The following is a 27,699-nucleotide window of genomic DNA, read 5'->3' as shown; positions in this document are numbered from 1 at the left end:
CGTGGACATCTACCTCAAAGAAATTAGATCACCCCCGAGCCACTACTAAATATGCAGCGATATGGGGAAAATTCTACATTCACTCCAGGCTTAGACAATAAGCTTTTCTCCCTATGGAGAAATAAAGGCATTTCCTCAATCCGAGATGTCTTTGACCCAGGAGGAAGCCTACTCTCATGTCAGCAGCTTAAGGAGAAATTCCAGCTTAGCGATTCACATTTTTTTATGCATTTACAATTGCGCCATTATATCATCTCCCTACCGAGGGGAAGATGACTCTGCCTGTCCCAGTGCTTTAGATAAATTATTACATTTCTCAGAGAGCCACAAATTTTAAATCAGTTATCTGTACCAGGATCTTCTCCCAAGAGATTTATCAAAAGTCTGGGAACCTACAAAGGTAGCTTGGGCCAAAGATTCTGTAACACTCCTTTCTCCATGGATCTTGTTAACACTCCTCTTCCCCATGGATCTTGTTAACACTCCCCTTCCCCATGGATCTTGTTAACACTCCTCTTCCCCATGGATCTTGTTAACACTCCTCTTCCCCATGGATCTTGTTAACACTCCTCTTCCTCATGGATCTTGTTAACACTCCCCTTCCTCATGGATCTTGTGAACACTCCTCTTCCCCATGGATCTTGTTAACACTCCTCTTCCCCATGGATCTTGTTAACACTCCTCTTCCCCATGGATCTTGTTAACACTCCTCTTCCCCATGGATCTTGTTAACACTCCTCTTCCCCATGGATCTTGTTAACACTCCTCTTCCTCATGGATCTTGTTAACACTCCCCTTCCTCATGGATCTTGTTAACACTCCCCTTCCTCATTGATCTTGTTAATGTCATGAAATGGCTACATTCTACCAGACTGCAGGAAGTACATATAAATGCATTAAACAGGGTCTATGTATCACAAAACCAAAGGAAACACTATGTGAACAAGGAGTCGGAATCTTGCCCCAAATGTAAATGCCCACAGGGTTCCTTCTTTCATAATATATGGGAGTGTTCGGAAAATCCCAAAATTTTGGAACAAGATTTTGAATTTCCTTAACGCCTCATTGGGTACCTCCCTGCCTCCTGACAACGTTGCTATCCTTTTTTGTAACTTTGATCATTGGACCGCATTACTACCCCCAAAGGAGATCCAAGATGTAAAACCATTCCTTATGTTAGTGCTTACCATCGCGAAATTAGCCATACTCTAGCATTGGACAACTGATACCCCTCCCTCCATTTCTGAAGTTAAAACAGAACTTTTGGACACATTATATTTCAACAGAAGGACAACCCTCCCTGATATTGAAAAGGGGGTGATAAAATTATAAGTCAAATGGGGCCCCTATATCGATTCAATATCCCCCGATTTGAGAAATAGCATTATGAAACTTTTCGAAGCTACTACCTGGTTCCTACATAGAACGCTGGGGACGGCACAATCCATAATGTCCTAAACGGGCCTCCATAAATATAATTCTGTGCCAAACATAAGGTATATCTGAAGTTTGAGATCGACTGACCTCGGGATAGACCCCATGTCTCCCCCCACCCCCCCCTGCCCTGACTCCCTCATGGGGAGTTTTGGGGAGTTTTGTGGCCTAGCTGATGGGATGGGATGTTCTTAGCAGGACTAGCATACCTCATTATTTACCATTTATAGCTACTCGAGGCGCTCACTGGAAGTTTGTATGTTTATTTCTTTTGCTTTGATTACTGTACTTGTACACTTATGCATATAACTGTGGCTGTAGAGGTTCAATATCTCTAAATGACACTGATTGCGATATAATGATGTCAATTTCTTTGAATATTGTGTTGTAATAATTTTCAATATTTTACTGCTTGAACGTGCTTTGAAAGTCTTGTACATTATATGCTGATAGTCACAACTCTGATGCTTGTATACTGTGTACCCTATTTGAAAATTTAATAAAACAGACGTTTTATTGTACTTGTAGTGCGGGGTTTCCGACAACAGGGGGATTGTTGAGGAATACTCCATCTTGCCTCTCCCAACCAGTTTGTCTTTACCCCCCATCACAACTGACATCAATGAGTCACTTTCCTCTCTCTTTTCCACATGGATCCCAGAAGACTACACAAGTCTATCTCCTTTTGCATCTCTTTGGGGTTTTAGTCTCACTGGGTGGAAAAAAAGTAAAGTTTAAAACAACAGATTACATTTATTAACGAAAACTTCAAAATATTTTAAAACGTCATTTGTTCAAAAATTATTTAAAGCCGTGATACCATAGACTTCCCCATGCAAAGGAACAGAGAGTCCTCTGCAGTGATGGCATCATTGTCCCCTTTCATGTATAAGAGAAAATATCCCTCATGTCCTTTGGTAAATCAGTCACTTAGACTAAGGCAGGATGGGCTGAGGGGCAGGGGGTCATCTGCCCCGGGGCTGGTCCCATACTGAGCTATCATGGGCTGGGTCACTGGGCTACCTAAATTGTTTCCATTTAAAATGTCCCTAATAGACTGCTGAGCAATGTACTGCTGAGCAATGTACTGCTGAGCAATGTACTGCTGAGCAATGTGCTGCTGAGCAATGTACTGCTGAGCAATGTACTGCTGAGCAATGTACTGCTGAGCAATGTACTGCTGAGCAATGTAATGCTGAGCAATGTACTGCTGAGCAATGTGCTGCTGAGCAATGTACTGCTGAGCAATGTAATGCTGAGCAATGTACTGCTGAGCAATGTGCTGCTGAGCAATGTACTGCTGAGCAATGTACTGCTGAGCAATGTGCTGCTGAGCAATGTACTGCTGAGCAATGTGCTGCTGAGCAATGTACTGCTGAGCAATGTACTGCTGAGCAATGTGCTGCTGAGCAATGTACTGCTGAGCAATGTACTGCTGAGCAATGTGCTGCTGAGCAATGTACTGCTGAGCAATGTACTGCTGAGCAATGTGCTGCTGAGCAATGTACTGCTGAGCAATGTACTGCTGAGCAATGTACTGCCACCGGGGAAAAATTGTCAGCTCTCCCCTGTGCTTAGATCTGTAAGGAAGCGAAAGGTTACACATCTGCTGTGGTCGCTAATATTACAGCATATAAGTGGCATTTACAAAGCTGCACCAATGAGGTTTAGTGGGGCCTATTCAGTCGTCGTAGATTTGTAATAAAATAACACTAGAAAATGTAGGAGAAATATGTGGAAATATTCAGAAGTCCGGACTGTGATAGGTCTTCACTTTCCCTTCCTGGGTACGTCCTGAACCCACATATTCAGATCAAGGTCTCCGTGGGTCGTTCCCTTGGTGTCAGGTTGCTCCTCATAGAAGACTGTGAAAAGAACAGGACACTAAACGTTTGACTGTGTACATTAGATTTCATGCTGTGCAAATTTTCACAGGAAACCCACCTCTCCTGCAGCCTATAGCAATTGTACCACTGCCCCCCTCTCTCCTGCTGGCTATGGCATGACACAACACCTCTGCCCCCTTGTCTTGCAGGCTAGATATATATCTACACTGGGCACATTGTACATTAATATATTATATAAACATTTTGCACTTACAGTAACGCTCCCAGGTGACCGGTGGTGTTGAGCTGATGAGCAGCAGAAATCACAATGTATACATAGATGAATGGGTGACTGCACCTTCCACAGGGTCTGTTGACCTTGCAATGCATTCACTGATCTCTTAGAGTCCTTAGCTATGTGCAGTGATACTTCAGTATAATGTATGAATTACACGATATGGAGAGTGCAAAACATTTCTATGTGTCCACATTGTCTGCCACCGGCAAAGCAGAAAGGTCATCACTCCAGATTAGATAGATAGATAGATAGATAGATAGATAGATAGATAGATAGATAGATAGATAATGAGGACACAGAATGAAGCAATCTATGGGCACCAGAAATTAAATAGAAAGTGACCACTCATTCCTTATGTAGACACTACCCTTTCTGAAAAGTAATTTTTCCTCAGATTTCCTCTGAACCTACTTCCCCCCCAGTGTCAGTACATGTCCTTGTGTTCTAATACTTCTCTTCCCTCCAGTGTCAGTGCATGTCCTCGTGTTCTAATACTTCTCTTCCCCCCAGTGTCAGTACATGTCCTCATGTTCTAATACTTCTCTTCCCCCAGTGTCAGTGCATGTCCTCATGTTCTAATACTTCTCTTCCCCCCAGTGTCAGTACATGTCCTCATGTTCTACTACTTCTCTTCCCCCCAGTGTCAGTACATGTCCTCGTGTTCTAATACTTCTCTTCCCCCCAGTGTCAGTGCATGTCCTCGTGTTCTAATACTTCTCTTCCCCCCAGTGTCAGTACATGTCCTCGTGTTCTAATACTTCTCTTCCCCCTAGTGTCAGTACATGTCCTCGTGTTCTAATACTTCTCTTCCCCCCAGTGTCAGTACATGTCCTCGTGGTCTAATACTTCTCTTCCCCCCAGTGTCAGTACATGTCCTCGTGTTCTAGTACTTCTCTTCCCCCCAGTGTCAGTACATGTCCTCGTGTTCTAATACTTCTCTTCCCCCCAGTGTCAGTACATGTCCTCATGTTCTAATACTTCTCTTCCCCCAGTGTCAGTGCATGTCCTCATGTTCTAATACTTCTCTTCCCCCCAGTGTCAGTACATGTCCTCATGTTCTACTACTTCTCTTCCCCCCAGTGTCAGTACATGTCCTCGTGTTCTAATACTTCTCTTCCCCCCAGTGTCAGTGCATGTCCTCGTGGTCTAATACTTCTCTTCCCCCCAGTGTCAGTACATGTCCTCGTGGTCTAATACTTCTCTTCCCCCCAGTGTCAGTACATGTCCTCGTGGTCTAATACTTCTCTTCCTCCCAGTGTCAGTGCATGTCCTCATATTCTAGTACTTCTCTTCCCCCCAGTGTCAGTACATGTCCTCGTGTTCTAATACTTCTCTTCCCCCAGTGTCAGTGCATGTCCTTGTGTTCTAATACTTCTCTTCCCCCAGTGTCAGTGCATGTCCTTGTGTTCTAATACTTCTCTTCCCCCCAGTGTCTGTACATGTCCTCGTGTTCTAGTACTTCTCTTCCCCCCAGTGTCAGTACATGTCCTCATGTTCTAATACTTCTCTTCCTCCCAGTGTCAGTACATGTCCTTGTGTTCTAGTACTTCTCTTCCCCCCAGTGTCAGTGCATGTCCTCGTGGTCTAATACTTCTCTTCCCCCCAGTGTCAGTACATGTCCTCGTGGTCTAATACTTCTCTTCCCCCCAGTGTCAGTACATGTCCTCGTGTTCTAATACTTCTCTTCCCCCCAGTGTCAGTACATGTCCTCGTGTTCTAGTACTTCTCTTCCCCCCAGTGTCAGTACATGTCCTCGTGGTCTAATACTTCTCTTCCTCCCAGTGTCAGTGCATGTCCTCATATTCTAGTACTTCTCTTCCCCCCAGTGTCAGTACATGTCCTCGTGTTCTAATACTTCTCTTCCCCCTCAGTGTCAGTATATGTCCTCGTGTTCTAATACTTCTCTTCCCCCCAGTGTCAGTACATGTCCTCGTGTTCTAATACTTCTCTTCCCCCCAGTGTCAGTACATGTCCTCGTGTTCTAATACTTCTCTTCCCCCCAGTGTCAGTACATGTCCTCGTGTTCTAATACTTCTCTTCCCCCCCAGTGTCAGTACATGTCCTCGTGGTCTAATACTTCTCTTCCCCCCAGTGTCAGTGCATGTCCTCGTGTTCTAGTACTTCTCTTCCCCCCAGTGTCAGTACCTGTCCTCGTGTCCTAATACTTCTCTTCCCTCCAGTGTCAGTACATGTCCTCGTGTTCTAGTACTTCTCTTCCCCCCAGTGTCAGTACATGTCCTCGTGTTCTAATACTTCTCTTCCCCCCAGTGTCAGTACATGTCCTCGTGTTCTAGTACTTCTCTTCCCCCCCCCAGTGTCAGTACATGTCCTCGTGTTCTAATACTTCTCTTCCCCCCAGTGTCAGTACATGTCCTCGTGTTCTAATACTGCTCTTCCCCCAGTGTCAGTACATGTCCTCGTGTTCTAATACTTCTCTTCCCCCCAGTGTCAGTACATGTCCTCGTGTTCTAATACTTCTCTTCCCCCCAGTGTCAGTACATGTCCTCGTGTTCTAATACTTCTCTTCCCCCCAGTGTCAGTACATGTCCTCATGTCCTAATACTTCTCTTCCCTCTCCCCAGTGTCAGTACATGTCCTAATACTTCTCTTCCCTCCAGTGTCAGTACATGTCCTCGTGTTCTAGTACTTCTCTTCCCCCCAGTGTCAGTACATGTCCTCGTGTTCTAATACTTCTCTTCCCCCCAGTGTCAGTACATGTCCTCGTGTTCTAGTACTTCTCTTCCCCCCCCCAGTGTCAGTACATGTCCTCGTGTTCTAATACTTCTCTTCCCCCCAGTGTCAGTACATGTCCTCGTGTTCTAATACTGCTCTTCCCCCAGTGTCAGTACATGTCCTCGTGTTCTAATACTTCTCTTCCCCCCAGTGTCAGTACATGTCCTCGTGTTCTAATACTTCTCTTCCCTCCAGGGTCAGTACATGTCCTCGTGTTCTAATACTTCTCTTCCCCCAGTGTCAGTACATGTCCTCGTGTTCTAATACTTCTCTTCCCCCCAGTGTCAGTACATGTCCTCGTGTTCTAATACTTCTCTTCCCTCAGTGTCAGTACATGTCCTCGTGTTCTAATACTTCTCTTCCCCCCAGTGTCAGTACATGTCCTCGTGTTCTAGTACTTCTCTTCCCCCCAGTGTCAGTACATGTCCTCGTGTTCTAGTACTTCTCTTCCCCCCCAGTGTCAGTGCATGTTCTCGTGTTCTAATACTTCTCTTCCCCCCAGTGTCAGTACATGTCCTCGTGTTCTAATACTTCTCTTCCCCCCAGTGTCAGTGCATGTCCTTGTGTTCTAATACTTCTCTTCCCCCCAGTGTCAGTACATGTCCTTGTGTTCTAATACTTCTCTTCCCCCCAGTGTCAGTACATGTTCTCGTGTTCTAATACTTCTCTTCCCCCCAGTGTCAGTACATGTCCTCGTGTTCTAATACTTCTCTTCCCTCCAGGGTCAGTACATGTCCTCGTGTTCTAATACTTCTCTTCCCCCAGTGTCAGTACATGTCCTCGTGTTCTAATACTTCTCTTCCCCCCAGTGTCAGTACATGTCCTCGTGTTCTAATACTTCTCTTCCCTCAGTGTCAGTACATGTCCTCGTGTTCTAATACTTCTCTTCCCCCAGTGTCAGTACATGTCCTCGTGTTCTAGTACTTCTCTTACTTTGTAGAATGTTTCCCTCCTGTACCTTATTATAAACATTGATATATTTGAAAGTATTTATCATAACCCCCGTTCCCTTCTCTTCTCTGAACAGATATCACACAAGACCAGATTTTACACTTGGAGTACTACTGCCATCTACTGTCTAAAGTTAGTTTTGAATCTGAAATTGTTTCTTTTAAACTTGAGAAATTATAAAAAGTCAGCAAAGTGAGAAATTCACTTGGAACTTTCTGGTGGATATAGAAAAACAGTTACCCCGATTTGAAGATTACCTTGAAGGTGACGAATACTGAAACTGGGATTCTTATACTAAGTTTTACTGAAGCCAAGAAAAGCATTTATTACATATTTTTCATAGTATTTTTGTGCCAGTTGTCATTTCATTGTTTGTGCTACTATTTGACCATTGTAATCTCGATAAGCTTTTACAATTACCTTAGTTAAAATGTGCTTTCCATAACGTGTTTGGAAGCTGCAAAAGGTCCTAAAGGTGTCCTCAATGTGTCCTCTTTACCTCCTCACATAATAATTACATAAGCAGCTCCCACAGGATGAACTTTTGGGAATTGCATGGCGGCAGAACAAGGTAAATCTGTGTCACCCTCAGGAGGGAGCTCTATCTCTCTCTCCATCTCCTGGTGCAAAATTATATAAAAACAGAGGCAAATGGAAAACCTATGACGTATGACCTATGACGTCACCCTTTATAAATGACCCCTATTGTGTAAATCATCAATTCTTTCCCTGCTAATATTACAGCATATAAGTGGCATTTACAAAGCTGCCCCAATGAGGGTTATTGGGGCCTATTCTGTGAAATTGCGACTCTTTGCATGGGAAAAGTAGATGACTTTGTGTGTTATAATGACAGCAAGTCTGGGGGTGAAAAACTGTTCTCCATCTGATGACAGGAGATAAACGGACTGGGGCATTTAAAGCACATTGTATTGTACCCCTGGCAAAAAGGAGGTTTCATGTTGCTGTAAGGGGGAGAATTGGCGTAGTTGTGTGATGCTGCCAGTTTATCAGGTCCCCGTAGATACTTCCTCCTCCCATCAAAAATAATTTTTACATATCCCCGGAGTTGGCGGTTAATGGGCTTTGTCCTATTCTCACCTTGTCGCGGATTCCAGACTTTTTCACTTTGTAAAAATCGCTCATTTTCCTTTGTTTCTTTGAGGTTGAATCAGCAACGTTAGATCCAGATCTTCGCTTCTTTGTTGTCTGTGCTGGGTGAAGTGACTTTAATTGATTCTGGACCCTGTCTCGTCTACACGGGAGGAACAGTACAATGTTATTACTACATCACACTACTACTACCAGGAACAGTACAATGTTATTACTACATCACACTACTACTACTACCGGGAACAATACAATGTTATTACTACATCACACTACTACTACCGGGAACAGTACAATGTTATTACTACATCACACTACTACTACCGGGAACAGTACAATGTTATTACTACATCACACTACTACTACCGGGAACAGTACATTGTTATTACTACATCACACTACTACTACTACTACCGGGAACAGTACAATGTTATTACTACATCACACTACTACTACCAGGAACAGTACAATGTTATTACTACATCACACTACTACTACCGGGAACAGTACAATGTTATTACTACATCACACTACTACTACCGGGAACAGTACAATGTTATTACTACATCACACTACTACTACCAGGAACAGTACAATGTTATTACTACATCACACTATTACTACTACTACCGGGAACAGTACAATGTTATTACTACATCACACTACTACTACTGGGAACAGTACAATGTTATTACTACATCACACTACTACTACTACTACCGGGAACAGTACAATGTTATTACTACATCACACTACTACTACCAGGAACAGTACAATGTTATTACTACATCACACTACTACTACCGGGAACAGTACAATGTTATTACTACATCACACTACTACTACCGGGAACAGTACAATGTTATTACTACATCACACTGCTACTCCCAGGAACAGTACAATGTTATTACTACATCACACTATTACTACTGGGAACAGTACAATGTTATTACTACATCACACTACTACTACTACCAGGAACAGTACAATGTTATTACTACATCACACTACTACTACCGGGAACAGTACAATGTTATTACTACATCACACTACTACTACCGGGAACAGTACAATGTTATTACTACATCACACTGCTACTCCCAGGAACAGTACAATGTTATTACTACATCACACTACTACTACTACCGGGAACAGTACAATGTTATTACTACATCACACTACTACTACTACCGGGAACAGTACAATGTTATTACTACATCACACTACTACTACTACCGGGAACAGTACAATGTTATTACTACATCACACTACTACTACCGGGAACAGTACAATGTTATTACTACATCACACTACTACTACTACCGGGAACAGTACAATGTTATTACTACATCACACTACTACTACCAGGAACAGTACAATGTTATTACTACATCACACTACTACTACTACCGGGAACAGTACAATGTTATTACTACATCACACTACTACTACTACCGGGAACAGTACAATGTTATTACTACATCACACTACTACTACTACCAGGAACAGTACAATGTTATTACTACATCACACTACTACTACTACTACCGGGAACAGTACAATGTTATTACTACATCACACTACTACTACTACCGGGAACAGTACAATGTTATTACTACATCACACTACTACTACTACTACCAGGAACAGTACAATGTTATTACTACATCACACTACTACTACTACCGGGAACAGTACAATGTTATTACTACATCACACTACTACTACTACCGGGAACAGTACAATGTTATTACTACATCACACTACTACTACTACTACTACCGGGAACAGTACAATGTTATTACTACATCACACTACTACTACTACCGGGAACAGTACAATGTTATTACTACATCACACTACTACTACCCGGAACAGCACAATGTTATTACTACATCACACTACTACTACCGGGAACAGTACAATGTTATTACTACATCACACTACTACTACTACCAGGAACAGTACAATGTTATTACTACATCACACTACTACTACCGGGAACAAAGCATTGTCTTAGGTTACGTTGAACAAGGTGAAGTCGACTTACATGTCACTTTCTCGCACACATATAAACCTACTTACTTCATGCATTTTTCACTGGAAAGAAATTGTAAAATCTTCTCCTCGTCTGGTTTGCTCCACTTCAGCTGGGAAGTAGTAACTTCGGCCACTGCAGGATTCAGGAATAGTCTTCGTGCTTCCAAGTAATCAGTGTAAAAGTGAGGTGGAATACGATCCTGTGACGGGGGAAAGGAAAATCAGTGAGACCTGGACTTTGTGTCTCTGACAGTGTACTGAGGAGACGGGGGTCCTTTCTCCCATTTCCCCAAGCTCTTCACTTAATAAAAAGGTGACTTGGCTGCCGACATTAAGCATTACTGATAAATGGGAGCTCAATGTAACTCGGTGTGGAAGAAGAAAGCAATATATTATTATATTGTGCAAATATAGATCCCCCAAATCTGATATAACGGAAGATGTCACGGGAAGTTACCTGATCTCATGCAGGGGTCACATAGTAGAAGAGGCACCCTGGGCGAGGACACCATTAGGCAGAAGGAGATTTAGGAGACAGTCCACCTATGTGAGCGAGCACCGTGGATGGTATTTATCATATTCATCATCAGCAGCTATTTATATAGCGCCACTAATTCCGCAGCTCTGTACAGAGAACTCACTCACATCAGTCCCTGCCCCATTGGAGCTTACAGTCTAAATTCCTTAATATACACACACACACACACACACACACACACACACACACACTAGGGTCAATTTGTTAGCAGCCAATTAACCTACCAGTATGTTTTTGCAGTGTGGGAGGAAACTGGAGCACCCAGAGGAAACCCACGCAAACACGGGGAGGACATACAAACTCCTCACAGATAAGGCCATGGTCAGGAATTGAACTCATGACCCCAGTGCTGTGAGGCAGAAGTGCTAACCACTGAGCCACCGTGCTGTCCATGTACAGCCGCATGTAAGATCATTGTGCAATGTAAATAAGTGTCTTGGTGCACACGTGACTCACTCCATACTTAGAGGTGCACACGTGACTCACTCCATACTTAGAGGTGCACTTGCGGCTCGTTGCGCGTGGAGATGCAGATCAGGGGCGTTACTGTGCGGTTAGGGAAGGCGCATGTGAAGTATGCGCATCGGAGGTGCCTCTTATAGCTACAAACAGTAAATGTTGCACCTACGTAATCCCAGCACAGATTCTGGAGTTGATGATGGTGATGACGAGACACCTTTGCTTCAGACACTTCTCTACTCTAGATTTAAGGTTGCACATAACTGGAGATGCCACTGACCGAGGAAGCGCCAGTGTGCGGACGCAAATGGTGGAGGTTTACGTTCAATTCAAAATCAGGCCCATTACCACAGTTGTGCCCTGTGCTACTCACACAAAATACGGAGAACCACAGGGGGACATGTCACAGCTTCTCACCTGTGGGCGGATGACCGCAAGAATACTTTCAATACTCCCATATTGCTTAATCATCTGCAGAGCTTTACAGACACCCAAACCTCTGATCTTCTCCGTATAATCGCACCCCAGGAGGATACACAGGTCTACAAACTGTAGGAAGAACAAACAAGAGAGTGGGGTGAGAGAGAGAGAGAAGACGGGGAGAGAGGAAGGGGGGGAAGTTGAGGGGGAGAGACGAAGTGGGGAGAGAGAGGAAGGTGGGGGGGAGAGAGAGGGGGGTGGGGGGGAGCGGAGAGAGAGGAAGAGAGTGGAAAGAGAGGGAGGGGGAGAGAGCAGAGAGAGAGGGGAGACAGAGGGGGGAGAGAAGGGGGAGGAGAGAGGGGAGGTGTGTGTGGGGGGAGAAAGAAAAGGGGAGTGAGGAAAGAAAGAGGGGAGAAGGAGTTGGAGGAGGGGGGGAGAGAGAGGGGAAGAGAAAGAGGAAGGAGGGGGAGAGGAAGAGAGAGAGAGAGGGGGGGAGAGAGATATCAGCAATTTTCTACACATTAATTAGTCATGTCACCCCATATCAATTACATATCAGCAGAAATGTAGGGGGTCTATACTTGGGCAGCACAGTGGCCTAGTGGTTAGCACTTCTGCCTCACAGCACTGGGGTCGTGAGTTTGATTCCCGACCATGGCCTTATCTGTGTGGAGTTTGTATGTTCTCCCTGTGTTTGCGTGGGTTTCCTCCAGGTGCTCCAGTTTCCTCCCACACTCCAAAAACATACTAGTAGATTAATTGGCTTTGTCAAAATTGACCCTAGTCTGTCTCTGTCTGTGTGTGTATATTAGGGAATTTAGACTGTAAGCTCCAATGGGGCAGGGACTGATGTGAATGAGTTCTCTGTACAGCGCTGCGGAATTAGTGGCACTATATAAATGATGATGATGATGCATAGTAGTCACTAGAATGCTCTTTGTAAGCTGCAGCTGGGGATTCTGAGTAATGTCTTCTTACTCTACAATTTCACAGTATACTGAGCTAATCCTGTAGTCGGGGATTCTGGGTAATGTCCTCATATAAACACAGTATATAGAGCTACTACTGCAGCTGGGGATTCTGGGTAATGCTGTCTGTACTTTGGCCTGATTAGAGTTTCCCGGACATTTACTAGGGCTTACAGCCCCTGTGGTATCAAGTGAAGATGTTACAGGGATTTCCTCTGACATATGGAGGACATCACGGCCATTTTGTCTCCTTGGTCTGTTCAGTGGATAGTGAGGAGCCTCCTCTCTGTGTAAATGTTTATTAATGAATTATATTTGGAGGAATTAAAGAGTAAGTAAAGCCACCTATTGTAACACAGGAGTAATTTACCACACGTGTGTAGCAGAGCATGCTCCGGCTGCTGAGGCCTTATACACAGGTAATACAGAGCACCTGTCCTAATCAGCTTCATGTGGGGGAGGTGGGTCAGACATGGGCGTGACTGCTGTCAATCAGGATAGAGCTGGGAGGAGCTTTGGGTTTATAAGGCTTGTGCAACCAATGCTGGACATGATAGCCAATCTAATGGACAGGTGGTCTGTGTTAGATAAGTGCTGTGGATCGCCAAGAAATACTCCAGAAATACTATGAGTGTCATCTTGGAGAAGCCAGGGTCACAAGTGGTGGCAGAAGTGGGATCCTTAGGAAAGCCAGAGTCTGCTGCCCAGCTAATCAAACACACAAAATGGTGTAAATGTTAAAGGACTTGTTGCAAGTTACTATTACTACACAGCAAGCACAAGAATTGGCTCAGAAGGACACAGCTGGATCAGTTAATACAGGCGTAGCAGGTCAAGGTGGTACAGCCCATGCCCGCTTTGCAGAAAAATGACACCAGTGGATGATATTGAGGCGCATCTGATAGCATTTGAACAGGCCGCTAAGCATGCAAAGTGGCTGGAGGAGAGCTGGGATGACATTCTAGCACCATGTTTGTGGTGTCAGGCCCAACAAGATTACATGAATTTACATTAGATAGAGACCATGGACTCCTGGCACTTGAAGCAGAAGTTCTGGCTCAGTTTGGAGTTACGACCACCAGTAGAGCTCAACAGTTTCAATAAGAGAAAGCGGAGTTGTGTGGTTTAACTAAACTCTTTAATAAATGGCTCCACCCTGAATCCTATTCACCATGTAAATGATCAAAGCTTCTAGTAACAGATCCCTTCACCAGAGGTCTTCAGAGATGGGTTATGCAATATGAACCACAAATGTTTGATGAACTCTCCACTGTTGTCGAGAGATTCAGGACTATGTATCGGATGACGATTAAGCCCACACCACAGCTACAAGGGAGCGTAAATTACCAATCGGCCCTGTGACTGAAAGTGCACAGACGAAGAACTCTACAGCAGTGATTCGATTTGCTTTGAATGCAGAACTGTCGGTCACCTACAGGCCCAAACTCCAATGTTACAGGAACCAATATACTGTAGTCTGTCCCATTCTGGTTCGGTTGATCCTTCATACTGCACTATGAACCCAGCTATAAGAAAGCCTCAGTTGTTCTTGGTGGCCGTAATGATGGACCAGAAAGTAGTTCTGGGTTTAGTCGATTTGGAAGGTGAGCTTACCCTGCTCTCCAGCACTGTGGTGCTCAAGACTGTGACCAAACCTCACTCTGGGGAATGGACTTTGCATACTTTGAGGAAATCCAATGGGAGAGATTGATGCATGAGGACGCTGTCCTGTAGGGACTGCCCTATTGGGAAGTTAACCTGGGAAATGGGCCAACTAAACCACAGAAAACCTTTCAGGAAAAGTGACGTGATAAGTTCCCAAGGAGGGACCAGTGACGTATTGCTGGGAGATGTCACAGGTGAGGGAAAATATGAGGACTATAACCTGGTACCAGGACAGTTTTCCCTGCAGAAATTTGCACAGGACCAGCTCAATGATGCTACCCTTGCTAATGTGTTTAAAGCTGTTTGAGGTAAATGGGGTACAAAAGGCTTCTCAACCTACTGGATGTGCAGCTTTTGTGCTTAAAAATTACCTGCTGCAGCTACGATCTGGGAGATCTGTCGGCCCCAGGGGCGGGCTGGACCGGGGGGCAGCGGGCACTCGGGCCGCTCAGTCTAACGGCTGTTCAGGCCGGCCGCCTCCCCCCATTCCCCCCCGTGGATGTAATAATATGTTAATCTTACTGGCGATGCGTCATTATGACATGTGATGCAGCCGCCTGTGCGCCCCCCGGGCTGAAGCCTCCCAGCCCGCGCCTGGTCGGCCCCACCTCAATATCCCGCCTTCCTCCCCTCCTATACTAAAGTCCTGCCTTCCCTCCTGGGCTCTCCTCAGCTTTATCTAGTCTACTTCTGGTGTCCAATTTGTTGGAGATCTCCTATATCAAGGTGCCTTTATCTCCTGCGATGATCTGCGTTCTAAGTATCCAAAGCTCCATCCTAAATTCTACAAGTATTTTCAGTTGCGGCACTTTGTGGGCTCTCTCCTCAGCGGTGCTTCTCCAACCACCCCTACTTCCTCCTTTGAAACCTTATGTCTCTCCCCACCCTTGAGTAGAGGTATGATTTCTTATATATACAGCTTAACAATTGACGCACTTTTGCCTCCCGGCGGGAGACACGAGAGGGAGTGGGAGAGGGATCTGCCACTCACCCCGAGGAGGATTATTGGGAGATTATAAGAGAACAGGTTGCCACCTGCTCCATCTTCACCTTGATCAAGGAGAACGCATATAAAGTATACCATCAATGGTACTTCACCACCGACAAGCTCGCTAAAATGTTTCCCTCCACCTCTCCGTTATGCTGGTGGGGTTGTGGCCAGATGGGATCTTTCCTATATATATGGTGGACTTGCCCCCAAATATCCACCTTTTGGGATCGAGTTAGGGCCCTCCACTCCTCCCTTCTTCCCTGTCCCGTCCAGAAAGACCCGTGGCCAAGTCATGGAAACAAGCTGAGCCCCCCACTATGGCGGCCCAATGCTCCTATATCTGATTTATTGCCCAGATGGAACAGATCACACACCATTTAGAAGATAAGGATGATAAATTTCCCCAGATTTGGGCTCCCTGGCTTTACTTGTAACCCATCAACTCCTTCACCAGCTCCATGCCTTTAAGTGAACCCCCTTTGGTTTCCATCGGTGAGCAGCTCTTACGATGTCTTATCCTCGGGGTTATGTTCCTCCCCGAGATCTTGTGAAGTGCTGCCCTCTGCACTCTATTCTCCTCCTTCGGCGATGACCAGTGTCCTTCCCCTTCCCTCCCACCTCATATTCTTGGAAAATGTTATAGAGTTTGAGCAATTGGTGCAACAATTGTTCCTCATTTGTTTCTCCTGACAATGTGTATTGTTTTTGTTGGATATCTGCCTTTGCATTGTTATCTACCTATGCCTGTTTTTTGCAAAATTACTGCTGTACCAAGGTGATAAATTCCAGTGGAATTAAAAGTTACCATATATGTCGGAGCCATGTTGGGGGGTTGGGGGGGAGGACAAAACATGGGAACGGGTGTTTAGTAGTTTCTTCTGGCCAGGGATATATGACACAGGTAAGAGGTATCATTGTTCATACCCGGTCTGTCAGAACCTGCAGGTATTTAACTGCCCTAGATTGGACAAAATGATATTGGCAAATTCCCTTTCCCCACAAGCGACGCTCCTTTTGAACCTACCAGTACGTGGGTTACACAGAGCCGGTGACACCATTCAGAGCTATGAATAAGCTGTTGAAACCTCATAGGACTCGTGCGATTACTTATTTAGTCGACTCTAATATAATCCATGGATTGGGAATCATATATGTCAAAGTGGAGGGCGCCTTGAAGTCCTTATGAGCAGCAGGTTTAACAGTAAACCAGCCAAGTGTGCGCTGGATATAGCAGAGGACAAATACGTGGGCTATATTGTTGGACAAGACAACGACACGTCTAAGACCGATAAGGTAGAGGCAGTAAAACAATGGCTTAGACCTGAAAGAGAACCTAAATATGTACTTTTCTGGGGCTAGTTGACTATTATAGAAGGTTTTCCACTAGGTCAGGTCCATTAGCAGAGATGTTAAAAAGAGCCGTCCAGATAGATTAGTTTGGTCTGGGATAGATTAGTTTGGTCTGGGATAGATTAGTTTGGTCTGGGATAGATTAGTTTGGTCTGGGATAGATTAGTTTGGTCTGAGATAGATTAGTTTGGTCTGAGATAGATTAGTTTGGTCTGATGACTCTGAAGATGCCTTTCCAGATCTTCTGTCGGTTCTCTACATGGCGCTCGGTGGCTGTTGTACTGCGCTCTAGGACATGTCAGAGCTACAGATAGAAAAGAATCGTAATGGAGACATCCCTGCTCTGTTACAAACCTGTTTTGGGCTTAGTTGTAGCTTCTTCAGGATTGCTGGAAAATTATATTCTGTAATTGTTCTGAAAGACACAAGAGAAATGTTGCAGATTTAACAACGAGAATCCTAAACGTCCTAACAAAGGAACTCAATCATCACCTCCCCATACTATACTGGCTCTATGGGCAGGTTTACCAAAGGGCGAAAAGCCTCTAACTGGTGGAAATGGGTGTTTCTGCTTCACCCTATACAGGAAAGAGCACTGCAATCACCACCGACAACCTCAGCCCGGCCAAGCCCCCCTCCCTGGCAGTACAATATGACAGGTGGCCACGTTTACATGAGGTATAATTATGTATCTTTATATATTTCTGTGTCTCTAAGATAAACCTTCTCCGTGTGGCGAGAGGTACATTTCATATACAGCCAACGTACGTGTTCTTATCAGCCTTCAGATTGCGGATCAGCCGAGTGCAACCAAACGGCAGCGCGTCCATATCCTCAGTCACTGCGCCCCACGCCAGGTCGTCTTTCACGAGGGAGGCGCAGGTCGCCTCTGCCTCACTAGGAGCCTGGAGGGTAAATGTGAGAAATAGAACATAACGAGATGGACTGAGACAGATGACACGTATGGTACTCGGGGCAGAGTGAGCCACAGGCAAGGGGCAGATATTGTCTCACCTGTATGAATGGGACGCCCAGATGATTTAGCAATGTCTTCAGGTCCTGGTGCTCTGTGAATCAGATATGGAATGGGTGAGAGACAGGGAACGTACGGGACATGAGAGAGACAGAGAACGTACGGCACACGAGAGACAGAGAACGTACGAGAGACAGAGAGCGTACGGGACACGAGAGACAGAGAGTGTACGGCACACGAGAGACAGAGAACGTACGGGACACGAGAGACAGAGAACGTACGGGACACGAGAGACAGAGAGCGTACGGGACACGAGAGACAGAGAGCGTACGGGACACGAGAGACAGAGAGTGTACGGCACACGAGAGACAGAGAACGTACGGGACACGAGAGACAGAGAACGTACGGGACACGAGAGACAGAGAGCGTATGGGACATGAGAGAGACAGAGAACGTACGGGACACGAGAGACAGAGAGTGTACGGCACACGAGAGACAGAGAACGTACGGGACACGAGAGACAGAGAACGTACGGGACACGAGAGACAGAGAGCGTACGGGACACGAGAGACAGAGAGCGTACGGGACACTAGAGACAGAGAGTGTACGGCACACGAGAGACAGAGCGTACGGGACACGAGAGACAGAGAGCGTACGGGACACGAGAGACAGAGAGCGTACGGGACACGAGAGACAGAGAGCGTACGGGACACGAGAGACAGAGAGTGTACGGCACACGAGAGACAGAGAACGTACGGCACACGAGAGACAGAGAACGTACGGGACACGAGAGACAGAGAACGTACGGGACACGAGAGACAGAGAACGTACGAGAGACAGAGAGCGTACGGGACACGAGAGACAGAGAGTGTACGGCACACGAGAGACAGAGAACGTACGGGACACGAGAGACAGAGAGCGTACGGGACACGAGAGACAGAGAACGTACGGGACACGAGAGACAGAGAACGTACGGGACACGAGAGACAGAGAACGTACGGGACACGAGAGACAGAGAACGTACGAGAGACAGAGAGCGTACGGGACACGAGAGACAGAGAGTGTACGGCACACGAGAGACAGAGAACGTACGGGACACGAGAGACAGAGAACGTACGGGACACGAGAGACAGAGAGCGTACGGGACACGAGAGACAGAGAGCGTACGGGACACGAGAGACAGAGAGTGTACGGCACACGAGAGACAGAGAACGTACGGGACACGAGAGACAGAGAACGTACGGGACACGAGAGACAGAGAGCGTATGGGACATGAGAGAGACAGAGAACGTACGGGACACGAGAGACAGAGAGCGTACGGGACACGAGAGACAGAGAGCGTACGGGACACGAGAGACAGAGAGCGTACGGGACACGAGAGACAGAGAGTGTACGGCACACGAGAGACAGAGAACGTACGGGACACGAGAGACAGAGAACGTACGGGACACGAGAGACAGAGAGCGTACGGGACACGAGAGACAGAGAGCGTACGGGACACTAGAGACAGAGAGTGTACGGCACACGAGAGACAGAGCGTACGGGACACGAGAGACAGAGAGCGTACGGGACACGAGAGACAGAGAGCGTACGGGACACGAGAGACAGAGAGCGTACGGGACACGAGAGACAGAGAGTGTACGGCACACGAGAGACAGAGAACGTACGGCACACGAGAGACAGAGAACGTACGGGACACGAGAGACAGAGAACGTACGGGACACGAGAGACAGAGAACGTACGAGAGACAGAGAGCGTACGGGACACGAGAGACAGAGAGTGTACGGCACACGAGAGACAGAGAACGTACGGGACACGAGAGACAGAGAGCGTACGGGACACGAGAGACAGAGAACGTACGGGACACGAGAGACAGAGAACGTACGGGACACGAGAGACAGAGAACGTACGGGACACGAGAGACAGAGAACGTACGAGAGACAGAGAGCGTACGGGACACGAGAGACAGAGAGTGTACGGCACACGAGAGACAGAGAACGTACGGGACACGAGAGACAGAGAACGTACGGGACACGAGAGACAGAGAACGTACGGGACACGAGAGACAGAGAACGTACGGGACACGAGAGACAGAGAACGTACGGGACACGAGAGACAGAGAACGTACGGGACACGAGAGACAGAGAACGTACGGGACACGAGAGACAGAGAGCGTACGGGACACGAGAGACAGAGAGCGTACGGGACACGAGAGACAGAGAGCGTACGGGACACGAGAGACAGAGAGCGTACGGGACACGAGAGACAGAGAGCGTACGGGACACGAGAGACAGAGAGCGTACGGCACACGAGAGACAGAGAACGTACGGGACACGAGAGACAGAGAGCGTACGGGACACGAGAGACAGAGAACGTACGGGACACGAGAGACAGAGAGCGTACGGGACACGAGAGACAGAGAGCGTACGGGACACGAGAGACAGAGAGCGTACGGGACACGAGAGACAGAGAACGTACGGGACACGAGAGACAGAGAACGTACGGGACACGAGAGACAGAGAACGTACGGGACACGAGAGACAGAGAACGTACGGGACACGAGAGACCGAGAGCGTACGGGACAAGAGAGACCGAGAGCGTACGGGACAAGAGAGACAGAGAGTGTACGGCACACGAGAGACAGAGAACGTACGGGACACGAGAGACAGAGAACGTACGGGACACGAGAGACAGAGAACGTACGGGACACGAGAGACAGAGAACGTACGGGACACGAGAGACAGAGAGCGTACGGGACACGAGAGACAGAGAACGTACGGGACACGAGAGACAGAGAACGTACGGGACACGAGAGACCGAGAGCGTACGGGACAAGAGAGACAGAGAGTGTACGGCACACGAGAGACAGAGAACATACGGGACACGAGAGACAGAGAACATACGGGACACGAGAGACAGAGAGCGTACGGGACACGAGAGACAGAGAACGTACGGGACACGAGAGACAGAGAACGTACGGGACACGAGAGACAGAGAGCGTATGGGACATGAGAGAGACAGAGAGTGTACGGCACACGAGAGACAGAGAACATACAGGACACGAGAAACAGAGAGTGTACGGCACACGAGAGACAGAGAGTGTACGGCACACGAGAGACAGAGAACATACAGGACACGAGAGACAGAGAGTGTACGGCACACGAGAGACAGAGAACATACAGGACACGAGAGACAGTGGACAGGATCTATGGGGTCTGATCCATGACCCTTCACCCCTGGACTATTCCGTTTACTCATCATCATCATTAACATTTATTTATACAGGGCCAGGAAATTCTGTAGCTCTTTACAATTGGCGACAAACACAGTAATACTGTCTGTCTGTGTAATAGAGACAGAGAGGTAAGAGGACCCTGCTCACAGGCTGACAATCTGTGGGTTACTCTACTGTTAACAAACAATGTCCAGAAAGTGACCTCTATAAATCCCATCTGTTCATCTTCTTAGGTCTCACAGAATATGCCACACACACAGAATACATGGAATATACAACATGTAGACAGAATACACGGGATATACAACATGTAACCAAAATACACGGGATATACAACATGTAGACAGAATACACAGGATATATAACATGTAAACAGACGACACGGGATATACAACACGGCACACAGAAGATATACCATGGAACAGAACATACATGTAGACACACTGGACACACCCCGCAACCAGTACGTATATCTCTCACCTGGGGCGTGTGTGCTTCTCACCCCACTTCTGTTCTGCACTTTTCTACCTTTGTGGACCTGAGAGAGAAACAGAAGTTTGTGGCCAGAACATAAGATTATAAACGGCCGATGTACATTGATCTCACACTGATAGCGCTATATACCTAGCGGATTGTAGTTAGAATATAACACCTCTTGTTTGCGCCAGGTGGCTCCTCTATAAGCTGTTTATAGCTATTACAGAGATCATATCTATTGTGACATTATTATATATAAATATATCATTATAACGGTAACAACAGCCTTAGTCCCTGTGATAATGCTGCAGGAGTCTGTGTCGTATGAGAGACCAATGGGAGAGAATATAGTAAGAAGATCATGAATATAGACACTTCTGGTGGAAATATTAAGAACTGGTTTAGAATCAAAGTAACAACTTTTGAGATCATTTAGTGATTACTTTTTAGCTTTATGACCTGAAATTTCCATCAAACAATTTATAAACCACATGATGAGGAGTCACTAAGAGGTGGTTCTAATCCGGATTAGTGGCAGGTACCACGTTACACCCTTCCTGTGGCTGTAAAGGATTTAAGGACTCACTAACATGCAGATTCTGACACTCAGAACTACAGTAGGAAACAATAAATTACAGACACATTATTTTTACTTATTTAAACAGTAAAAGATTTTTTAGAAATATATTTTAGTTTATTATTTGAAATGTTACAGTTTGTAGAAGTGTTTAATGTACAGACTGTATGTACAATACACCCGCTGGAACCGACTACTGTCTAAGATAATATTTTTTTAAGGAGCCCCTTGTGATATGTACTTAGAGGGACGTTACACTGAGAAGCTGCAGGACCAGAGTGTAATCACTGTGAATAGTCCTCTCTGTAGTTACGAAGAATAATCTACACCAGTAGTGTAATAACGCTGCACAGTGCGTCCAGTCTTCTACTGCCTGTGATTGTCCATCGTCCTTGTATCTCCTCTACACTCCAGTCAGTGGGGTCTCTATTCCTGAGACCCCACTGTCCTCAGTCTCTACGTCCGGATCACGTACTCACCCTGAGAAGCTTCTTGTACGGCGGGATCCCATCGAACACGTACAGCGGTTTGATTCCATTCTTCAGCATGAAGATCGTACGATTAAAGAACCCCTGGATGATACTACAGAGAGGACGCAGAGGTCACAGCGTGGACATATTAATATAAATTCAAGTCCACAATCTGCACAACCAAGAAATGTGATTTCCGCACATTATACAGATTACAGGTGTAAAATACAAACATATAAACATGACAACAGCAGAAGACATGGACCTTTCTTATCAGCAAAGAGGACAAACGAGAAAGGTAAATGCACATTAATTATCAGTTATTACCTGATGTCCTGTCCATGGCGATTGTGCAGAGGCGGAATCGCAGAATCAAACTGACATATGAACACTGAGGCATCAATTGCAAGTACTTTATCTGGGAGGAAAGAGAGTAAAAACCAATATTAAACATATTATCTTATTATATGTTATTTCTTATCTATGTATATAGTGTAATAGAATTGTATTATGATCATGTCCAGTGGTCAGGTCCTGTTGGAGGTGTAGTGTCCTATGTCTGTATATAGTGTAATAGAATTGTATTATGATCATGTCCAGTGGTCAGGTCATGTTGGGGATGTAGTGTCCTATGTCTGTATATAGTGTAATAGAATTGTATTATGATCATGTCCAGTGGTCAGGTCATGTTGGAGGTGTAGTGTCCTATGTCTGTATATAGTGTAATAGAATTGTATTATGATCATGTCCAGCGGTCAGGTCATGTTGGAGGTATAGTGTCCTATGTCTGTATACAGTGTAATAGAATTGTATTATGATCATGTCCAGTGGTCAGGTCATGTTGGGGGTGTAGTGTCCTATGTCTGTATAGAGTATAATATAATTGTATTATGATCATGTCCAGTGGTCAGGTCATGTTGGGGGTGTAGTGTCCTATGTCTGTATATAGTGTAATAGAATTGTATTATGATCATGTCCAGTGGTCAGGTCATGTTGGGGGTGTAGTGTCCTATGTCTGTATAGAGTGTAATAGAATTGTATTATGATCATGTCCAGTGGTCAAGTCATGTTGGAGGTGTAGTGTCCTATGTCTGTATACAGTGTAATAGAATTGTATTATGATCATGTCCAGTGGTCAGGTCATGTTGGGGATGTAGTGTCCTATGTCTGTATACAGTGTAATAGAATTGTATTATGATCATGTCCAGTGGTCAGGTCATGATGGGGATGTAGTGTCCTATGTCTGTATAGAGTGTAATAGAATTGCATTATGATCATGTCCAGTGGTCAGGTCATGTTGGGGGTGTAGTGTCCTATGTCTGTATATAGTGTAATAGAATTGTATTATGATCATGTCCAGTGGTCAAGTCATGTTGGAGGTGTAGTGTCCTATGTCTGTATACAGTGTAATAGAATTGTATTATGATCATGTCCAGTGGTCAGGTCATGTTGGAGGTGTAGTGTCCTATGTCTGTATAGAGTGTAATAGAATTGTATTATGATCATGTCCAGTGGTCATGTCATGTTGGAGGTGTAGTGTCCTATGTCTGTATATAGTGTAATAGAATTGTATTATGATCATGTCCAGTGGTCAGGTCATGTTGGAGGTGTAGTGTCCTATGTCTGTATATAGTGTAATAGAATTGTATTATGATCATGTCCAGCGGTCAGGTCATGTTGGGGGTGTAGTGTCCTATGTCTGTATAGGGTGTAATAGAATTGTATTATGATCATGTCCAGTGGTCAGGTCATGTTGGGGGTGTAGTGTCCTATGTCTGTATAGGGTGTAATAGAATTGTATTATGATCATGTCCAGTGGTCAGGTCATGTTGGAGGTGTAGTGTCCTATGTCTGTATAGGGTGTAATAGAATTGTATTATTATCATGTCCAGCGGTCAGGTCATGTTGGAGGTGTAGTGTCCTATGTCTGTATAGGGTGTAATAGAATTGTATTATGATCATGTCCAGCGGTCAGGTCATGTTGGAGGTGTAGTGTCCTATGTCTGTATAGGGTGTAATAGAATTGTATTATGATCATGTCCAGTGGTCAGGTCATGTTGGAGGTGTAGTGTCCTATGTCTGTATATAGTGTAATAGAATTGTATTATGATCATGTCCAGTGGTCAGGTCATGTTGGAGGTGTAGTGTCCTATGTCTGTATATAGTGTAATAGAATTGTATTATGATCATGCCCAGTGGTCAGGTCATGTTGGAGGTGTAGTGTCCTATGTCTGTATAGAGTGGAATAGAATTGTATTATGATCATGTCCAGTGGTCAGGTCATGTTGGGGGTGTAGTGTCCTATGTCTGTATAGAGTGTAATAGAATTGTAGTATGATCATGTCCAGCGGTCAGGTCATGTTGGGGGTGTAGTGCCCTATGTCTGTATATAGTGTAATAGAATTGTATTATGATCATGTCCAGTGATCAGGTCATGTTGGAGGTGTAGTGTCCTATGTCTGTATACAGTATAATAGAATTGTATTATGATCATGTCCAGTGGTCAGGTCATGTTGGAGGTGTAGTGTCCTATGTCTGTATACAGTGTAATAGAATTGTAGTATGATCATGTCCACGGTCAGGTCATGTTGGGACTGAGGGTCCCTGTTGGGAGTGAGTGGGGGTCTCTGCTAGGAGTAGGTGGGGGAGACTAAGTGTAGGGAGTGGGGCCCCTGCTGGGAGTGAGTGGGGGGATTGAGTGTAGGGGCTGTGGGTCTCTGCTGGGAATGAGTGGGGGCACTGAGTGTAGGGACTGGGGGTCTCTGCTGGGAATGAGTGGGGGACCGAGTGTAGGGGGTGGTGGGGTCCCTACTGGGAGTGAGTGGGGGGACTGAGTGTAGGGAGTGGGGTCCCTGCTGGGAGTGAGTGGGGAGACTGAGTGTAGGGAGTGGAGGTTTCTGCTAGGAGTGAGTGGGGGTACGAAGTATAGAGAGTGGGGTCATTGCTGGAAGTGAGTGAGGGCACTGAGTGTAGGGGGTGGTGGGTTCCTTGCTAGGAGTGAGTGGGGGTACTAAGTATAGAGAGTGGGGTCCTTGCTGGGAGTGAGTGGGGGCACTGAGTGTCGGGAGTGGGGGTCTCTGCTAGGAGTGAGTGGGGGGAATGAGTGTAGGGAGTGGGGGTCTCTGCTAGGAGTGAGTGGGGGTACTAAGTATAGAGAGTGGGGTCCTTGCTGGGAGTGAGTGGGGGCACTGAGTGTAGGGAGTGTAGGTTTCTGCTAGGAGTGAGTGGGGGTACTAAGTATAGAGAGTGGGGTCCTTGCTGGGAGTGAGTGGGGGCACTGAGTGTAGGAAGTGGGGGTCTCTGCTAGGAGTGAGTGGGGGGAATGAGTGTAGGGAGTGGGGGTCTCTGCTAGGAGTGAGTGGGGGTACTAAGTATAGAGAGTGGGGTCCTTGCTGGGAGTGAGTGGGGTCACTGAGTGCTGGGAGTGGGGGTCTCTGCTAGGAGTGAGTGGGGGTACTAAGTATAGAGAGTGGGGTCTTTGCTGGGAGTGATTGGGGGATTGAGTGTAGGGGCTGGGGATCTCTGCTGGGAATGAGTGGGGGCACTGAGTGTAGGGACTGGGGGTCTCTGCTGGGAATGAGTGGGGGCACTGAGTGTAGGGGGTGGTGGGGTCCCTACTTGGAGTGAGTGGGGGCACTGAGTGCTGGGAGTGGGGGTCTTTGCTGGGAGTGAGTGGGGGCACTAAGTATAGAGAGTGGGGTCATTGAAGTGAGTGGGGGGACTGAGTGTAGGGGGTGGTGGGGTCCCTACTGGGAGTGAGTGGGGAAACTGAATGTAGGGACTGGGGGTCTCTGCTAGGAGTGAGTGGGGTCCCTGCTGGGAGTGAGTGGGGGGATTGAGTGTAGGGGCTGGGGGGTCTCTGCTGGGAATGAGTGGGGGCACTGAGTGTAGGGGGTGGAGTGGTCCCTACTGGGAATGAGTGGAGGCACTGAGTGTAGGGACTGGGGGTCTCTGCTGGGAATGAGTGGGGGACCGAGTGTAGGGAGTGGAGGTTTCTGCTAGGAGTGAGTGGGGGTACGAAGTATAGAGAGTGGGGTCATTGCTGGAAGTGAGTGAGGGCACTGAGTGTAGGGGGTGGTGGGTTCCCTGCTGGGAGTGAGTGGGGAGATTGAGTGTAGGGGCTGGGGGTCTCTGCTGGGAATGAGTGGGGGCACTGAGTGTAGGGACTGGGGGTCTCTGCTGGGAATGAGTGGGGGCACTGAGTGTAGGGAGTGGGGGTCTCTGCTAGGAGTGAGTGGGGGTACTAAGTATAGAGAGTGGGGTCCTTGCTGGGAGTGAGTGGGGGCACTGAGTGTAGGGAGTGGGGGTCTCTGCTAGGAGTGAGTGGGGGTACTAAGTATAGAGAGTGGGGTCCTTGCTGGGAGTGAGTGGGGAAACTGAATGTAGGGACTGGGGGTCTCTGCTAGGAGTGACTGGGGTCCCTGCTGGGAGTGAGTGGGGGGATTGAGTGTAGGGGCTGGGGGGTCTCTGCTGGGAATGAGTGGGGGCACTGAGTGTAGGGGGTGGAGTGGTCCCTACTGGGAATGAGTGGAGGCACTGAGTGTAGGGACTGGGGGTCTCTGCTGGGAATGAGTGGGGACACTGAGTGTCAGGAGTGGGGCTATCTGCTAGGAGTGAGTGGGGGCACTAAGTAAAGAAAGTGGGGTCCCTACTGGGAGTGAGTGGGGAAACTGAATGTAGGGACTGGGGGTCTCTGCTAGGAGTGAGTGGGGTCCCTGCTGGGAGTGAGTGGGGGGACTGAGTGTAGGGGCTGGGGGGTCTCTGCTGGGAATGAGTGGCGGCACTGAGTGTAGGGGGTGGAGTGGTCCCTACTGGGAATGAGTGGAGGCACTGAGTGTCAGGAGTGGGGGTATCTGCTAGGAGTGAGTGGGGGCACTCAGTATAGAGAGTGGGGTCTTTGCTGGGAGTGAGTGGGGGGACTGAGTGCAGGGCGTGTGACTGTCAGTCCCTTTAACCCGCAATGCATGCTGGGACTCGTGGTCCGGGACTGACGTCTCTGTAGGCGCTCCGGGGAGCAGTCAGCCGGCCGGACTACATGTCCCAGCATGCCCTGTCAGTCTCACCCCTGTAAGTGCTGAGGGTCGGGGTGCTGGTGGTCTCTGGAGCTTCTCTGCTGATCAGCTCGGCCAGACGGAGGACGCCCATGGCTGGAGGTGGTTCCGGGATCTGAGCTGCGGCGAAGGC

At 46.8% G+C, this 27,699-nt stretch overlaps 1 protein-coding gene across 2 annotated transcripts; it reads right to left on the bottom strand.

The window, feature by feature from the left end:
• Positions 1 to 3,021: 3,021 nt before the first annotated feature.
• LOC142135141 (flap endonuclease 1-like) lies at positions 3,022 to 27,699 on the bottom strand. 2 transcript variants are annotated; one of them, XM_075194569.1, is made up of 11 exons: positions 27,579 to 27,699; positions 22,843 to 22,933; positions 22,525 to 22,627; positions 21,472 to 21,529; positions 17,798 to 17,850; positions 17,552 to 17,688; positions 17,138 to 17,198; positions 11,807 to 11,938; positions 10,438 to 10,592; positions 8,344 to 8,497; positions 3,022 to 3,299 (listed from the first exon to the last, which is right to left on the bottom strand). In XM_075194569.1, the coding sequence occupies exons 1-11, from the start codon at positions 27,658 to 27,660 to the stop codon at positions 3,243 to 3,245; spliced, it is 1,083 nt and encodes a 360-aa protein (XP_075050670.1). In that variant the 5' UTR covers positions 27,661 to 27,699; the 3' UTR covers positions 3,022 to 3,242. The 2 variants fall into 2 exon arrangements, with proteins under 2 accessions (XP_075050670.1, XP_075050671.1); XM_075194570.1 differs by lacking the exon at positions 11,807 to 11,938.

This window comes from Mixophyes fleayi, unplaced genomic scaffold (genome assembly GCF_038048845.1).
Source record: "Mixophyes fleayi isolate aMixFle1 unplaced genomic scaffold, aMixFle1.hap1 Scaffold_62, whole genome shotgun sequence".
Taxonomy (NCBI): domain Eukaryota; kingdom Metazoa; phylum Chordata; class Amphibia; order Anura; family Limnodynastidae; genus Mixophyes; species Mixophyes fleayi.
This window is presented reverse-complemented; position numbering and strand designations above follow the sequence as displayed.